Source organism: Triplophysa dalaica, chromosome 9 (assembly GCF_015846415.1).
Source record: "Triplophysa dalaica isolate WHDGS20190420 chromosome 9, ASM1584641v1, whole genome shotgun sequence".
Classification (NCBI taxonomy): Eukaryota; Metazoa; Chordata; class Actinopteri; order Cypriniformes; family Nemacheilidae; genus Triplophysa; species Triplophysa dalaica.
In genome coordinates this window covers 6,861,491-6,880,484 of record NC_079550.1, presented here as the reverse complement: position 1 = coordinate 6,880,484, position 18,994 = coordinate 6,861,491, and the positions used below count along the sequence as shown (strand labels likewise).

Sequence of the window (18,994 nt, the reverse complement as noted above, 5' to 3'; positions counted from 1 at the left end):
TGCGTTTTGTTCATATCTTGCAAAATAAAATGCTTGATATGAATAAGCATAACTGGAGATACACAGACATGTGATATTCTGTAACTTCCTTTAAGTTTGTTGTTCTGTTGGTGCTACAAGTTGATTTCTTGTGCATTCCCGCAGCAGTGGGAATTTTAGCCTCTGTCTGACAACTATTATAGGCTGCCTTTGACATACAGCTCTACATGGTCTAAATAGCTTCTATTCTTCCCCCGGGCAGTGAAAGGGATCTTTGTGCCAGAGATTCATTAAACTGCACCTCACAGCCCCTTCGTAAAATGAGGCTCAATAATGAACAGTCGATTTAACTAGAAAAGCTGCCGGAGCTGTTAAATTAAAGGGGAATAAAGTGCAGTTCAAGCCCAGTGTGGCAGAAGAAATTTTGACCTTAAGAAATCCTGCGTATGAGGGAAATAGCCGCTGTAAACATTTTAGCATTTGCAGGAAGTTTCTTGGCCGGCAGTGAATGCCGAAGAGAGATCCAACGCTGGGAGTTTCGCAGGGGTCCGAACGGATCCTGATTTAGTGAAAGCGCTTAAAGGATGTAGCTCTGATTCTGAGCAATGAAAAAAACATTTCAGGATAGAGGGATTAACCGAGTGTATCACTATATAGAGGGATTACTATTGATTCATAGCATTGATTTTAGTATAATATTATCTTTTCTGCAATGAACAGAATGATTACATTTTTATTATTATAATACAATGTAATATAGTAAAGTATAGAATAATTTACATTTTAAAATCTATATTTTATTATATTATGCTTTTTGATTATAATGTAATATATTAAATAAACAGTAAAATTATAGAATAACTAACAAAATTATATTTTAACTCATTTTAAAGTTTAATCAAATGTAAATATGTAAAAAGTTTTATGTTAATTAATTCTCAAATGTTCTTATCTACCTATACAGAGTTTTTGTTTTCCAGTGCTCACTAAGCAGTTAAAGGACTTAAAGGACATGCTGACTCGAAGCCAAACTGGATTCGATTCAGATTCACTCCACTAAACTGTACTTTCCCAGACATAAAACGTGTTTACGACGTCGCTAACAAAGTTTCTTGCATGTTTCACTTTGCATGTCGTGAAATCACATGCCAACGGACATGCCCTTTCTGTTTTTCACTCTCAGAGTTTTCCCAGGGAATTCTTTTCTTATTCCCTCCCCATAAGTGCATTTTAAGGTGAGACTGTGAATCATTTGGATGTTGGAAAAGAAAAAGAAAGTCTAAGCGCTTTTGAGAGTGGGGGACCATCGAGAGTGTTATTATCATGTAAATTCTGATGGAGAAAAGGGACAGTGAAACTGATAGCGATGATCTAATTATCTGTAGCCCGGCTCAAGCCCCGGCCCTGAATGGGGCTCCCGGAGAAGCTGCCACGGCTCCACAATAAACTGTTGTAGCACAATAGAAAAACAGCAACAGTGTAAAAACAAGTTTTTCTTGGCTTTTTTCACTTTCACATTTTCAAAGTTGAGGTTATTGTAAACGTCAACTACACTATAAATATATATAAACAGCTTCTCTTAATTAAGTATTAAGTACAATTACTAAGTATTTCTGAAAAGCATGTAAGAAATGGATTTCTTTCCTCACTGATGAAGACATAACATTAAAACTTGCTTGGTCTTGGTCTCTAAACATTAAGGCCCTGGGGTGCGTATTGGATTTCTTTCATTTTCTTTCTCAACAAGTCTCCAGACCGCCCTCTCTCTCTCTTCAGGAGCCTAATTTTGGCACGGTGACATCAACAGACGAACGGCTGATATTTTCCCGTCTTCCCGCACTGAGCTTTTGTACATGCTAGTCATTCACGTTTGAGGGCATTGACGCACTGATTCCGGAAACAAGTTTCTATGGCCACATAAAAGCCGAGGGGATCAAAGAGGCTGGGCAAGGGGATACTGACACAGAAAACAGAGAAAAGAATTGCATGACATTAAAGAAAAGAGGCAGAGGAGATCTCTAAACACTTGAACTTGCAGAAACGGCCAGGCAATTTTGGCTGGAACCAACTCATGAGGTTACAAGTAAATGAGCGAATGACGTCACACTCCCTTGCTGTTTGTTTTTATTAAACAAAAGCTTTACTTGGTAAAAAAGGGTTCACTTGTGTACAAAAAAATACAGTTCAGTATACTTGACTAAATAGAGGTTTTAAGTATATTTGGCCTATACTTGCACGAGATATACTTCAAAACTAAAGTACAATATGTATATATATACATATATACATACATACATATATATACAATAGTTTTAGTAATACTTAAAAAAAATATTTAGTTTACTTTAAAAGGAAAAATATATATCAATATAATATAAATAAAAACAATACAAATAATAACGTAAGATTTGTATTTGTAACTTAATAAACAGGTGCTTCAAATATTAGACAAGCAAAAGTTTTGTTGAACTAGTTGTGTTAGAAAGTGAGTTAACTACACTTAAAGTACACTTTTATAAATTAAGAAGTGGGCCAATTTACTTTAAAATAGTATTAAAGTACAGTTACAAGAGAACTACTAGTTTTTTGATATTAGTTTCTACATAAAGCATAAAATACACTTGAACTTTACTTAAGCATACTTAATAAAATAAACTTGAAGTCTGTTTTAAGGTGTGTGATCATATCATGGAATTATATCTGAGAATAAAGCCCTGTTAAACTTAAAAAAAAAATGCATGATATTATTCAATAATGTTATACCTAGAAAATGCATAAAAGCTTTCTGAAACTGTGTTTAATACACATGTTATGATGATTGCACCACCTGATATCATTAGTCAGTAAATCAATTAACGTTTTCAAAAACCACGTGAAACCAAAATCAACATGCAACAAACATACACATTTCTTTTTATCATCTTGGACCTATTATTTAGGTCAACTTTGATTGTACCTAGAACATCACTGCAGATCTACTCCACATATACAAATTTCTTGGGAAAAACATTTGCAAAAAAAAAAAGAAATTATAGAGGCGAATGCAATCAAGGTCAAACTAAGTTGAACAAACTCAGTGGGGTGTGAGAACAAATGAGGCGGCCGAGGGAACAACATTCATCTTTCCGCTTTCGATTCACGTCTGTGGAAAGCTGCTTAAGCAAACGGACCATTGAAAGTGAGTATTGTTTGGTTATCATTACACATCGCGCACCCGCCCTTCAACCCGGGGAATTTACAAACTCAGCACCCACTCGCTTTTACCCAGTTCCCTCTGACTCCCTGATCCCCCCGGACACTCTTTCCATGATCACAAACACACTTCTTGTCCATTAGTGTGTGGTCTCAGTGTAAGCAGTGACACAGACACATCTAGACACCCAGCTTTCTCTGTCAGCAAAATACCAGTAACGTTTTTGATTGATGAAAGTGTCAGACAAGAAGAAAGGACATTAAATGAATGGTCCTGAGAAAAGTGGAATAGTGTTGAAACCCCCCACCAATTATCCATCGTGTTTGACTTCATTTGTATGCTAAAAGACATTAAGAAGTTAATATTCTGAATGAGTACGAGATTTGCTTAATTCCTCATCACATGTTTGGGATATTTGAATGGGGTTTACCCTTTGATGACCAAAGAAAGTCCACGTTTGTCTGGCCAGAAAGTATACAAATACTACCAGATTGAAATACAAACTGTCTTTCATGAAGGATCATAATCCATTTGGGTTTGAAAATACATAAAGCTAAAAGGTTTCCATTTTTGAGTGAACAGTCCTTTTAACTTTTTTGTGTAGCTACAGAAGTTGCATAAACTTAGGTTTTTATTAACAATAGGTCAACTAAAAATAATACAGAAACAGAATTAACATCGAGAATTTGTTTAAAAGTGAAGCATTTGAATTATTTGCAAATCATATAGTTGATTTAATAGACTGATCACAACATATACACACCTGAGTCAAAGCCACGCAGTTTAGCATGAACTAGTGAAGGTCTGGTAATGTTTTTGTCGTGTTAAAGTAACATTAATCACGTAAATAATATGTTTTCGGCGTTTTGTAGTTTGGATTACTGGATATTACAATAGGTCGTTTACCCTGGTTTGTTGTTACATGTTGACGCGGGTCAAACACGCTCAATACGAGAGTATAAACTCCCGGGCGCTCTGGAAAGAGGAAGAAAGTGAAGCTGTCAAAATTTGAATGCATTTTGTAGAGGTGACATGTGAATGGACGCTAACATTTCTATAAAACATTAAACAGTTAGCTACTTAACTCGAGCATGACTTCTGTCAGTAGCAACTCACGCCTTCTTTCATATGATTGGAAAGTAAACCTCGCCTTTCTTCATTTGATTGGCCAACTCAATCAGATTGACACTTAAGAGTGCTGTTATACAGCTGAGGTAGATCAGATCTGATCCGGTTTTCTACTAAATTGGCATTTTTTTCGAGACAAAATTACAGAGGTCTGGACTTAGGGACCTCAATGGTGGGTATGGCCATGGAAGCAACCAATCACGTTTTATTTTGTGTCTTGTCATGCTTAGAGGCATGGATATGTCCCAGCAGTAACAGACCGGTGTACATTCACGAACATGTCAAAAGTTAACAGCAGCAACGTTTATGAGTATATACCGTGATCTTTCACGCACATTTAAGAATTGAAGGTGTGATGAACTGATCTTGTTTATTGTTTAATACTGTTGTATGAGGTCTACTTATGAGGTTTGCGTTCCAGGGTTTAGAGGCCAGCTCTACAAACTCTCAGTTTTAATGGGCGTGCTGAAGACTTTATAAGTAAACGCCTACTGCTTTGATTGGATAGCAGTTTGCGTAGCAGCAGAGCCATTGACTCCAATGCAACAGTTTTTTCACAGTTTCAATAGTTCCTGGAAGTTACATGTAACACATGGAACTGCGACTAAACAGACCACATCAGGTAAACTTATAACCCAATTAAAGACGAAAGCAATTTAATGAATAGAAAATAAATAGAAAGATCTGAAGGCTCCATGAATCATGTGGCACAGGCTCTCAATAGTTCCCTGAAGTTATTAGTTACGCACGGAGCTGCGACTAAACAGACCAACTGAGGTAAACTTTTATCCCATTTAAAGACGAAATTAACTTAATGAATAGAAAAATGAAAGAAATAAAGCATTCAAAGAGAAAACACAACTTCCTGGTATTATCTGAAGGCTCCATTAATCAAGTGACACTCCAGCGTTTCGGACATCCGTTGGCAGAACTCTCTCCCTCAATGGCTCTGCGTAGTTGGAGCCTCCTGTGAGGTTATGTTACACATTAGCACCATTCACAGTTTTCGCACGGCATTAGTATTATCTGGAGACCTCCTGTGATTTATAAATGACCTCCTGACATCAGTATTTCATGTGATGCATTTGAACGGGATGATTTTACTCAAATTTACTGACTTATTTCCCAGATGTGATGGCAAGGCTTTGGGTATAGTTTGTATAGCCTATAGTTGTATGGTGTTTAATGATATATGACCGTACCTGTCAGCATTTGAGACTCTTGATCACGAACCAGACACAAGATCACCGCGATCGCGGGTCTCAAATGTTACGATAGTTTCCATGAAAAATAAACAAACGGGAGACTCCCGAGAACTTATGGATATCACCAGCACCCGAAATAATACCAAAACACTTCAAAACAGTCTTATTCGCAAACGGTGGATAAAACCTTAAAAATGTATTTATGAGCCCACCAAATCACAGAGATCCTAATTCGCACAATTCCCAGACAACCTCTGCTATTAATACAAATGACTAGAGGTCGCCAGGTAATACTAATCTTGTGCGAATGCAGTGCTCATGACACATCAAGCGATGTCTAACAAAGCAATAGTGATGCATAGTACAAAAATGTCGTACTCACGTAAGATTGCTGCGCCATTACTATCAGATCCGATATTGACGGCACAACACTGCTTTTAATTTTAGTCTCTCCACAAATTCAGTGTCGACCTGTACCTTGTTCACAAAGGAATCCTCTGAGAAATGAAATAAACACAAAGGCTCCATGTTTTTCCCACATGAGCTAGAACGTCTTTAAAAATAAACTTTAACCCCCGATTCCTAATATCGGAATCTGAAGGAAGGTTATGAAGCGACTGTGTTCTTCCACAACCAGGGGCGGCACAATAATTAGCTATCTTTAACGGCATGTTTGTTTATTGCTAGCTTGATCTATCTGGTTCCGCGCCACTTGTTTTACTTCAGAATTATCATGCGCGAACCAGTGGGCGGGGCTAGAGAAATAGCTGTTTATCTTTTTCTGTGGAGGTGGTGTTCAACCTATCAATAGATATCAATAGATAGGTGCATTCCAGAACCTGCTGGTCGCTGAGTCTGGTGTCAATAACAGATGTAATCTCAGTAACAAGGGCGTTTTCAGTTCTGACACTTACACGACATACGCATGAATACGATTCCCTCTTATATAACAAAAGCTTGGGTTAAACCTGTGATTTTAATTTATGCGTCCTCTAAGCGTTTAGTCGATCGTGATGAATTGTTTGTGCAACCATTGTAAAAACAACAGCTTACTGCTTCGATCAACAGTTCCCACCTACCCCCTTAAAGACATCAACAAATTACCACAAAAACTAAACAGGATTGTTTCATAAACAACAAAGAATAGAAGTCATCATACATCAATTCTTACGACCATCCCCAGACCATCAAAACATCCCTCTCTGCTCTCTGGCTGTGATAATAATAATAATATTAGCAGGAGGCAGTTCTCCACGGACCAGATAATGTCTAGATACTGCAATTTAGAGAAGCAGGAGCTGCCAGCGAGTGAATGCAGGTCTGAAGAAGTCCTGCAGCTCTGTCTACACGGGGCACAATGTCAGTATTTTACATCGCATACCTCCTGCTAGCTACTTTATTGCTCAGTGTCTGTCTGTGGGTTTTCATTAAATCACACTGGAGTAGAGATAAGGAGAAACAGACTAAGAAATGATCATTTCATTCATTTGTGTTTATTCCGTAATGGATTGTTTCGTGTTATGGCGACACACACGTCATATTTTGAGAGTGAATCAAATCATGAAGAGAAAAATAACTCTGATTACTTATTAGGTCCAGCTAATGTCAGTGATTTGAGTTTCATCTATGCAATCTACAATAAAGACAATATGATGATCATGTCTGGATACTCAAGTTTTTTTTCTCCAAAATTTAGACCTCCACAACATATGGTTTGTCGTTGACTGCAATAATACTTTTGGTGGTGTGGTGTTTTTTGTTGTATTTTAGGTACATTATTAAAAAAAACATGGCTGATAGAAAATATTTGTCATTATTACCGTTGGTCAAAATTATTTACCCTGAGTGTTGTTGCTTTTGGTATTTTCTGAATCCTTTCTTTGCTCAATTTAAACAGCAAATAACTTATTGTAGATCCAAACAGGTAAAACAAACTTTCAATGTGTAAAATTGCAAAGCACATCCTTCATTTGCACACTTCATGCACAAAAATTAAACACTTTAGATTTTTTTTTAACAAATTCCCAAAACACCAGAAATAAAACAACCCTACACCCCCCGAAAACTTTACAAATCTTGGCATTCTTAGCTTTGGTTTGAGTACCAGTGCAGCGATAACTTACTTTGGCACAAAGCAGCCTGCACCTGCTGTGCTGACCTCAACACACACAGTCAATGCGACTGAGATGTTTTATTCTTAGTCTTTCCAATTTTCCTCAAGTGTGTTATAAAAATAAAATTTCAAATGGTCATAGAGTACTTGCTGCCTGTTTGATCCACTTTCTAAAGTACTGCACTTCGAGTGCTCGTGTTCTGATGACTGACTCAGGATCGTACTCGTTGTTGTAGCGCAGGTCGAGGTGATGAGCTCCTCCTTCAATCATAATGGCAACCAGAGATTCAGAGATACTCTTGGTTACTCCACCACTCATCCATGGGTCAAGATCTCCATTGCTGAAAAATAAAACACCCAGTAAGATTTCAGTAAATATAGCATCTGCACACTAGGGCTGCACGGTATACTGATGCTACTGTAGCATCGCGATGCTAAAGCTTCAAATTACCAGCGATGCCGCTTTGTATTTTTAAAGGTGGTACCGTTAGTTATGTTGCATTCGTACATTAACCTTTTTGCTGTGTTTCCCTCCAAAATAATGATTCAGTGAGGCATTCATCAAGACACTTGATTTGTTCTTGAATTAAAAAATGTGTCGTTTTGAATGAATTGGTTGAATGATTCACTAAATCAGAACAACATTGCCACCATCTACTGAACGTTTTAGTTTTACATTTAAAGGAAGCCTAACATTTCCCTTTATAAACATGAATGAAATTTGTTGCGCATTTGAATGAGTTCTCACGTGAAAAGTTTCTAGTGCACTTTAGTATTTACTACAGTAAAGCATAATAATAACCGTAAAATAACCGTCCTTTTCACCCGTTTGATATAAAATGACACCGTAAACATCAATTAAAGCTTTAATTTGGCAAAAAAACCTGGTGTAAGCGGGATAATCCATGGCTAGCCATGCATTAAAGGATTTTAATACACTTCGCGTTGTTCTTCGCCTCCACGTCGTCCATTAAAATCCTTTAATGCACGTCTTGCCGTGGATTATCCTTATGTATACTACAGTATTTGCTACAATTGATCCGATTAATATAGTTAACTATATTATATTATATATCTATACTATATTATAGAGTACAATGCAGTTTTATAGTAAATACAATAGTTTTAATTTCTATCTGTGATTTCTGTGTATTAATATATATATATATATATATATATATATATATATATAAAGATATATATATACACATACCTGTGTATATATATATATTTAGGATATATTTAATTGTATTAATTTATATTTACCAATAATTGAAATTCTATATCAACGTTTATTAATTGTATACATGCATTTATATGTATGTGTTCTTAAATCCAAAAATAAACACAAACTTTTATTCTGGATGTGATTAATCAAGAATAATCACTTGACAGCCCTACGGTATAGTACCGTAAGATATTTTTATGCTACCGTGAAAATACTCTACACCAACCAAAATATATCCCACACAACATTAAAACATTTGAATACAGCAAAGTGAACCAGAAGTTAAGTGTGGTTCATCGTGGAACCGAAAAGGGTTCTTCTATGGCATCGCGTGAATACGTGTGTGGCCAAAATAGTTGTTCTCATCATGTACAATTCTACCTGAAGATGATGTTGCTGTGAGCACTTATTTTCCCTCCACCATACACAATTTCGGCCCAGTCTTTTCGTGGACGTACTCCAAACTGGCCGTAACACTCATCAGAGAAGGCTTGAAAGTTCCACGGCTGTGGCTCGAACATGTCATTTATACCATCTGTACACATTGGCATTACCATCTCTGTACAGGACTGCACAATACAAGAAAACATCATGTGACATTGAGTTCTCAAATAAACATCATTCAACACAATGAAGCTAATTCGGCAGAGAACCTTTAACTTCTTCACTTTACAACTGTTGCCAATTTACAATAAACCTGAAGTTTATAGTTTAAAAATACTAATGGTATTGGCATACATTGGTATTTAGTACACACTGTCAACATTATTTAAAAATCAATGTGTGAATATCTACCTGGTAGAACCACCCCAGGATGCCCAGATTCCCAGTGGCAGACTGTGAGGTGTTGAGACAGGGCGAATCTCCCGAGTAATTGTAGTAAACTCTTACGGCCTGAGAGATGCCGTGCAGCAGCTGTTTGTCTGATACGCCAGTATCAAACTGAAGATGTGTGCAGACCTCCTGAGAATCACCATCCCAAAATTAAACTTTCAGTAAAACAACTCTAAAGAGTAAAGTATCCATCCGAGATGAAAGGAATACGTGCTATAGTCCTATAGATTACAGCTGCTTTGTGTTCAAAGAGATGAAATGTTTTACTGCACAAGAAAAACACAAATCACATTGATTTATTTGTCTACAAGAACGCTCCATATGTTCCAGTTCACATTAGAGAATGTACATAAAGATTGTGCTGTGAAAAGATCTTGCTGTGCTTTGTGTGGCATCATCTGATTTGCATGTGAAATTGTGTGGAAAGGAATTCCACTATAGCGGGATCTATCACCGACAAGTTGGAACGAAAGAGAAAAACATTCGGAAGACAAACAAGCCTTGAAAAACATATGAAGGTATGCAGATATGTGCGAAAATCATGTGAAACGATAAACTCATGTGAAACAAAAAAGGACTTAGTCGTGGTTTAAAACTCAACTAATAAACCCAGTGTTGCCAACTCTTTTCAACGGAAAGTAGCTGAGGCCTGCCCGAAAAGTCGCTAAATGTCGCCAGTTGACGCCACTCGCTAATTTGCATATCAGCTACGTCATCACGTAGTATCTGACAAGCTAAGAACTTTATGTCTTCGTATATAATTTTATATTTAAACAATTCACCCAAATGCACAATAAAGTTATTTTAAGTTCTATCATTTTTTATACTTAATTATTTTTGTGTTTCTGATGGTAGACAACAAAAACTACGTAATAGTGAGTGAACTGGACCCCTTAACACTACACGCCAGCAGTAATTTTCATCGAACAGCTAAAATCCGTCTGTGTTCATGTTTACACGTCCATAGTCTTGGGGTTTCATCACGCTTCGTAACCATAAATGCTCAAAAAAGATCAATAAGTGATTAGTTCTTGGAAACACTTTTTGTACATGCAAACTGCAAATCTCATTCAAGCATCAGTGCGGTCTTCAGCTGCTTCTCTCTGGTAGGCACTGAAAGGAATAGACAAGAGAGGCATTGCAAAAGTCAAAAACTCGCTCTCGCAGGGCAGTAGAAGTGAAGCAGAATGTTTCGCTTAGTCGCTAAGACTTATTAAGAAAGTAGCTAGATGTGTCCCAAGTAGCTTTTAGAAAAAATTGCAATATTCCAGTGCAAACAAGCGACTTTTTAAAAACCCTCATAAACATTTAAAAATGCAAACAACGTGATTAATCTGGATTTATTCAAATGTGACCTTAGACAGAAGAGAAATCCATGAGATGCATTTGATTTCGTGTAATGGTGTCGCTAAGAGTAACGATCAAGGCGGGAACGAAGGGAACGAAGCGGGGCCGGTGACGCGAGTGATAAGTGTCAGCTGCTCGTAGCACCGGTCTCACATCTCTCACCGAGGAGATCGGAAGCATAAACGGAGGCGTGACAGGGCTGTACGATGAGAGAGGACCAGGACATTATGTTTGGTTTTGGAATTTTAGTTTGGGTGTTTGTTTATTTGAATTAAAGTTGTTCAATGTTCGTCGGTTCCCGCCTCCTTCCTTCCCTACTTTGAACAGTATTACACTAAGGCTTTCGTCTGAGAAGGTTCTTCCGTGCATGAGATGAGCTACACGCATGTCCGAGCAGAATGTGTACTATGACAAAATCCCCACTGGCTGTCCAAAGCACCACTACTTTTCAGATGGGATTAAGCTGACACATTCATCTCCGGCAACAGATTTCCCACTCTTAAGCTTTCAATACCCCCTTCTCCCAGTCACTCACATAATCACATTAGCTTTGTCATTAAAAAGCCTCCTATTTCAACCCGCTGCCTAAACCCCTTTAGCCACCCATAGGGGTTGCATATATTATCAGATGTGAGGGGGGAAGAAAACTACACAAGAGTAAACAAACTGAACTTTTGTATTGTCTAAACAGTCTGCAAATTCACATTCAAAACAAGTTTTTTGGAAAGAGCAAGTACAGAAGATGATATACCTGAAAGCTCTTAAATATCAAGCGTACTGTTTAAAGGTCAATTGTGTGATAGGAGTATCTATTGACAGAAATGCAATATAATATGCACAACTATGTCTTCAGAGGTGTATAAAGACCCTACATGATGAAGCGATATGTTTTCATTCTTTTAGAATGAGCTATTTCTATCTACATATACACCACGGTTCCCCTTAAATGAAATTCACCATGTTGTTTCTACAGTAGCCCTAAACGGACAAACTGCTCTACAGAGCGCGTTTCGTAAGTAAAATCTCCTTCAGCAAAAAAGCAAAAACATGCCGACATGTTTATCCTGTGTCAGTTGCCGGACTGCTTCAAAAGAAAGGGATGGAGTGAGCCGTTGGTTACAATTCAAAACCTCGCCACTGGATGTCGCTAACATCTCCACTTCAAGAGTGAAGGAATCGTCCTAAAATTAACTATTAAAAAGAACTATAAGTTCATAATACAGTAGAAACCGTATTTCATAATACCAGCTTCTGACCGGCACTGAACAACAGCTTAATAGTCAGGGTGACATAACAATAAACCTTTATGAACATTAATGAAGGTGTTAGCATTCTGATGCTAATAAATACAACAAATCATTTTGAGTTTTATCAGGGGTAAGTCGACATTACTGAGGAAATCATCTGAGCAACAAAAATATACAGGTGAAGTAGCATTAAAATTCTGCTCCTAAAGTCAAATTGCATTGTTAATGACGTTTGATTTGTTTTAAGACAACTTGATCAATAAGGAGCACAATAGCTCATTTTGTGCATTAGACAAACATCTTTGTGGTATTTCAAGATTTCTTTTTTGAAATACATTGGAGTACAATGTAAATACCAGGGTATACATGCAGTACCAGTGTATATGTGAAAGTACAATGGTATTTTGGTCATTTACCAAGCTTTAGTAGTACTATATCATTGTTTAAGTATGTTGTACCTTGACAGGCCAGCGTGGGAGTGGCTGGAGGAAGTTGGCTTCATACGGATAGTCCACCATGGCTAAATTCACCCATGTTTCCTGAAGCCACGCCTTGAATGCGTATACGTCCTCTAAACTCTTTAAAGGAGAACATAGTCCAAACTCCTGAGACAGCCACTGAAGCCCTTTAACTACATGACAACAACAAATCAATGATTTTGTTACACCAAAATTCAGTTTGTGTTAAAACACAGTGTTTGTTGAAACAACTAGAGAAAGCGAAACAGAGTGGTACTAAATGGTACACAATGCTCATGGTGGGAGACTTTAAAGCAGCAGTGCAAGATACAACATGACGCAAGTTATACAGGAATCTGGGGACAAGCAGCAGAGACATCACATTCACTAACCTGTTGCTGAGATGCCGTCAACAGCTTTCCAAGACCTCCTGATGTTACTGCTGCAGTTGACACCCCCACTGGTGAAGTCACGAGTGACCACTTGGTAAAAACCTCCACAGGGCACGATGAACTGCCAGATGGGTGCAGATGAAGCAAGAGCACTGAAAGACCAGAGAGAAATAAGGCAACGGTAGAAGATGTGAGCATGTGTGTAAACAGACTAATAATTGAGAAATCTTTCACAAAAAAAACACATGGTGTGAGAATGGCCACTAAATGTACCTCAAACAAAATGGATTAGTGTGGACAGCAGATGACTTATTAATAATTTGAATAATCAATCTATATAGCAGATAATTAGAAATATAACTGACTGTCTAAAATTTAATTGAATGTTAGCGCTTATATAGATTTTATACTACTATTATTGATTCTTATGTATTATTGACATACTGTTCATGTCACGTTTACATATATGCAACTTATAATATGTTGTGTCTTTCTACTTTCTACTGCAACCTTCAACCAATCAAATTAAAGTAGATAATTTGTAGATACAAATAATATTTCAGCCTGTCAAATTTTTTTATTCTCTCATAATTTTCTCCCCCTCCTTATTGGGTGAACTATTCCTTTAATGCACTCATATGAAACCTCACCCTATGACAGCACTGGGATACTTCATCCTCAACCAGGCGGCCAGCATCCCTCCATAAGAGCCGCCGATGGCGATGACTGGACTCTTCTGAGCTCCAGGAATGTTTCCTTTCAGAGCTTTGATTAAAACTGCAAAGTCAGCTAAAGCCTGTTCTGAGGTCAGGTAGTTCAGATACTTTGCATTCTGAAGGAAAGAAACAACAATCACATAAAGAAAGTTAGTTCTTTGGTTAGCTGCGACACACTTTTGTTCTTTGTGATCAGCGGTCGGGGCTTACGCTGTAAGACTCATCTCCGAATGGCATGGACTCTCCATAGTAGCGATGTTCGGCAAAAACCAGCATGGCTCCTAGCTCCTCGGCTACATCCCACATAAAACCCTTGAAAAAAATCAGAGATAGAGAAATTCAGCTTTAGTGCATTTTGTTTAACGGATTTATGAAATTGACTTATTCTGGATGGTCACTTTTCAGTTGTATATTTAGCCACATCTGCATTTATACAAATACATCTCTACTTCACTCTTTCTTCATATAAAAGTGACATTTATAGTGGGACTGGTATATTTACAGTGTTGTTACAGAACCAAGCGATGTCTCCCTCATTGCCGGTGTAAAACAGGATTGGACCTCCTTCTTTGTGCCAATGCTGATCATTGAGAAGGTACCTCTGCTTGAATGTGCCATTCTCCAAAAACCCTAAATGGTCGATCTGTAATTAAATCAATAACGAAAACAATTGTTATATTTAATAAGTCTACATGCAATCTGTGATAGAAAAAGGGGATATCCAAGATGGCCGGAAGTGGTCGGACATGAAAGAGGACAGGGCCTCTATTACTCAGTACAGTAATAACGCTCCACTGTCTTCATTCCTGGGTGTTCTCGGGAATCTTCTGGCCCTGAGCCACCATGTATTGTTGAGTGTAAACCTTAACGCAGGACGGAGGGATAATTAGGCTCAATTTGTATTAAAATCTAGTGCCAGCGTCAGGGATGCCACATTAGTTCCGGTTTTAGCCGAACTGTGATATCCATTCATTCTGTCCAAGGTTTGTCCACTGTCCTCCATTTCCAAAAACTCTCCAAGTTTGAGGAAAGGAGTAAAAAAGACTGTTAAATTTTCTTCCCAGAGCTGCGATGCTGTTTTCCCTCTTGAATCCCACCCAACACTTAATAAAGAATGTTCTCTCCAGTGTTTTGTTTTGTTGTAAATACCCTCTTTCTCCTTGCGCTGGCCACAAAAGAGGCAGAAATTTTATGAGCCAGTGACAGCAAAAGGACTCCGAGTGCTCACAGCTACATTCATTCAACAGCAGTTAGAAGCTGGCTGCGGGTCAAATGAGTGTCAGATATATTCACATGCTTTAGTGAGTTATTTTGTGTGGGCTGTAATGTTTAAAGGGTTATTTTAAGGCGATTTTTGCTTTTTGTGTGTGTTTTTTTATCATTTAAAACTGTGAGAAATTCTATCAATTTTTTTGTGAATAATTACATTTTAAAATATATCATAAACATTTTGTTATGAGCTTTAAAAGGACCATTATAGTCTCAAGTAATAAACACAATCTTATAAATTCCAAACCAATACAAGGATTTTAGCTTCAGTTCAGTGTACTTTGGACCATAACAAGCGCGGTAGTTCAGTAGTGCAAAACTCTGCAGCGCAACCTTCTGGTTGTTTTAAATTCTCTGGCACACACATCCTTGCTGAAAAAAACAACAGAAGAGAAACTACTGTGTGTTTTGAGCATTATTCTAATAGGAATTATCTGCCAGATAACACCCCGCAAAATAATTTATCACATACCACACCATAAATTTCCATCATCCATCCATCCATCCATTTTCTACCGCTTTATCCAAGCTACCTCGGGTCACGGGGAGCCTGCGCCTATCTCAGGAGTCATCGGGCATCAAGGCAGGACACACCCTGGATGGAGTGCCAACCCATCGCAGGGCACACACACTCACTCATTCACTCACGCACTCACACCCTAGGGACAATTTTTCCAGAGAAAATTTCCATCATATAAAATGCAATTCTCCTAACCACTAATAAAACCACTAAACACTACATTTTTTATTGTGTTTTGGGCAGGCTTCAATTGTTTTTTCAGAAGGGATTTGTCATTTTAGTTTCTCAATTATACATTTTTTTTGCAAAGAGAACAAAAATATAAGAATGGAGAATAAGGCTGTTACCAAGTCACAAGACATCAGTCTACAACCTGTTTCTATGTAAAAATGTGGAAGTCAAGGTGTCACATGACTCTTTTGTAACCTATTTTATCATATTGTGTACCAGCCAAGAGAACAATAAAACCACAGTAGCACATATTCCAGCAAGAGTCAAATATAGATTTGAACTAAAACTGGCACAACTTGTCATGTGCTTTAAATGTTACACATTTAATATTAAGGATAGATAAAAATGCCACAAAAATAAAACGTCAGTCTTTATTAATTCACCATCTTGTCACGAAAAATCTGTATATGGCTCTTTCTTCCGTACAACAAAAAAGAAGATATTCTGAGAATGTCCCGGTTTTGTGTTCATAAAATGGAAGTCAATGGGAGCCAATGAGGTTTGGTTATCAACATTCCTCGAAATATCTTCTTTTGTGTTCTGCCGAAGAAAGAAAGTCTTCTTTATTTTATTAAAGAAAAGATCAATGCACAACAATTCACCACAAAAGCTAGCATATCTTGCACTATGTTACAACATGCTAGTTTAAAGGAACCGTTCAATCCAAAAATGAAAATTCTGTCATTATTTGCTCACCCTCAAATTGTTCAAAACTGTATCAAATTCTTTGTTCTACTAAACACAAAAGAAGATATGTTGAAGAATGTGGGAAACTTTACATTTCTGGGGCACTACTGTAGCGGAGTATTTTTTCCTGGCTACTATGGAAGTCTATAGTGCCCCAGAACTGTTTGGTTACAGACATTCTTACAAATATCTTTCTCTGTGTTCACTTATAATAATGACAATTAAAAAAAAAACGTTCTCATGCACCGCAAAAGAGCTAGAGGATATATTCTATGGTTCAAGAAAAATCAACCACAGACAGAATATAAACCATGGACAACACTACACCTCCTGTTTATTTTGTTCTTATATTCTTTGCGTTAGTTTTTAAGAGCCCTGACTGCTACCATATAACTAAAGGCTGCTGTTAGGCACACAAACTGCTGACAAGAACAAAACCAAATCAATAAAGAGCAAGAAGTCAGGAAATGGCCTTATCTTCCTGAGGGCTCAGAGGATGAAACAATGGCCTTCATTTCAGTCTGTACAGGTCAAGCAGTAATTAATCTCACAATAAGTCCTAACAGGCTTGTTTTTGTCTAAAGTGAGACGCAGGGCTTTTCCTGTGTCTGTCTTTCATACAGACATCAGGTGAAACATTCAGTTCCAGGCCGTTTCATCAGGCTGAGCGCGAGATTAAATATTCCTGAAATGTAAATTATTAAACAACTCAAAGCTCTGTACCAAAGACAGCATTTCATTTCAATAATTACATAAAAGCAAAACGCAAATCACTTGAAGTAAACACTGCAAGTGTGATTTTAAGGAATTGAAACAATCACACTGCAACAAAAATAAAGGGACTTTTACAGTTTCCCTTTCAGCCGATCAAAAATCCCTTTTGGCAGAACGCCATGCATCAAATGATAAGTCTCTGCAGGCAGGACCAAGCCTAGAAATCTGGTTGTGCCATTGGGGGCTGAAAGGAAAAGGAAATTTCCTGTAGACACAATACAGCGCAGAGATTATGCACACATAGAATAAAGGAAATCCTTACAGGAAGATGAGTAGTAAGTTAATGAGCAGACATGCGAGGACTATAAAGATAAAACCCGCTGTGAGCTGCAAAATAACACAGTGATAACAATATGATGGATCACAAGTTTTATATTGTCCTTAATTTATTACATTAACAATAATGGTTGACCGCTTTAAACCTGGAAATGCTTTAAAAATATTGTATTTATTATAAGTTATAATCAGTAGTAATCTTTTCCAAAAAAAAAACATTAAGGTAATATGTGTATTTAAATATTGGCTTACAAATTCAGTGAGACATTTATAAGGACATTTAACTTTATTAGTCAACCAGTGAACCACTCAACAGAAAAGTTTACTTTCTCACTTAATGTGCACGCAATGTTGGTTAGTAGTCTAGTAAATATGCATTTTTGATTCACATACTTTTAACCTACAGTAAGGAAAAGCAATGAAATAATGAAAAAACTACCTGCTGATCAAAGTAGAAAGTTGTGTATGAGAGAGGACGGTGATCAGGCGAGATTTTGATCCTGTGTCTGCTTAAGAGCTGTGGTTTGAGAGCCAGTGCATGACAGCTGAAGATGAAGAAGATGGAGATGAAGAAAACAGCAGTGCAGGACAGTCTCATGGTTGAGCTGAGTGAATGACTGGACTGTCCATGTGGAAACATCACACCCATGGTTTATAAGCAATAGCGGAAAAGGAAGCGAGCTGTCAAATTACTTGCTACTGTGGATGATTCATGACGCGAGACGTGCAACTTTTTAGACAATTACAGTATAACAGACACTGTGGTCGTAGGTTTTCGTACTCAATCTACAAGAAGTTTATCTTTCGGTTTCCATGAAAAATGTGCTCACCATATGTGTACAGTAATTTAAAGTGTCTTTTCAGTCCGTGCGTCTTTTGTCTTATATTTCTGCGTGTTTGGGTAAAGTGTAGTTTAACTGGTTTAACAACAAAACGTTCTTCCGTATCGTAAGCACGTGACCAGCGCAGGGGTTTATGGGTGTTGTAGTCTTTCTGTTTCCATACCCATGTCAAATAGCTGCTAATCTAAAATCCCATCTTCATTGTTAAATTAACGTCCGCTCTCGGTCTGGATAGCGGCTAAAATAATAATAATTTATAAAATATTTAATTATACGAATTAAATAAAAACAACTAAGTAAATGATCCTTTGCAGATGTCCAGAAGTTAATTTAGGCCAACATTTGCCTACTTCGTTGCCGCTGAAACCGTCTATAATTAAATATTAAAATGATTATAAATGTAACTTTATACAATATGAACTTTACCTCCATTGTACAGAATTTCGTAAGTTTATAGGAGGCATGAATTAAAATCCCAATTTTAACCCAAACTTTTGTTATATAAGAGCGAATCGTATTCACGCTGAACATCATGTAAGTGTCAGAACTGAAAAC

General features: G+C 37.4%; 1 protein-coding gene across 2 annotated transcripts; it reads right to left on the bottom strand.

Moving 5' to 3' along the window:
• Nucleotides 1-6,978: 6,978 nt before the first annotated feature.
• prcp (prolylcarboxypeptidase (angiotensinase C)) lies at nt 6,979-18,548 on the bottom strand. Of its 2 annotated transcripts, XM_056757271.1 has the most exons (10): nt 18,428-18,538; nt 18,037-18,219; nt 14,343-14,483; nt 14,051-14,152; nt 13,775-13,956; nt 13,125-13,276; nt 12,733-12,905; nt 9,642-9,809; nt 9,228-9,415; nt 6,979-7,959 (listed from the first exon to the last, which is right to left on the bottom strand). In XM_056757271.1, the coding sequence occupies exons 1-10, from the start codon at nt 18,428-18,430 to the stop codon at nt 7,755-7,757; spliced, it is 1,497 nt and encodes a 498-aa protein (XP_056613249.1). In that variant the 5' UTR covers nt 18,431-18,538; the 3' UTR covers nt 6,979-7,754. The 2 variants fall into 2 exon arrangements, with proteins under 2 accessions (XP_056613249.1, XP_056613248.1); XM_056757270.1 differs by having other exon boundaries at nt 18,037-18,548.
• Between the last annotated feature and the right edge of the window lie 446 nt (nt 18,549-18,994).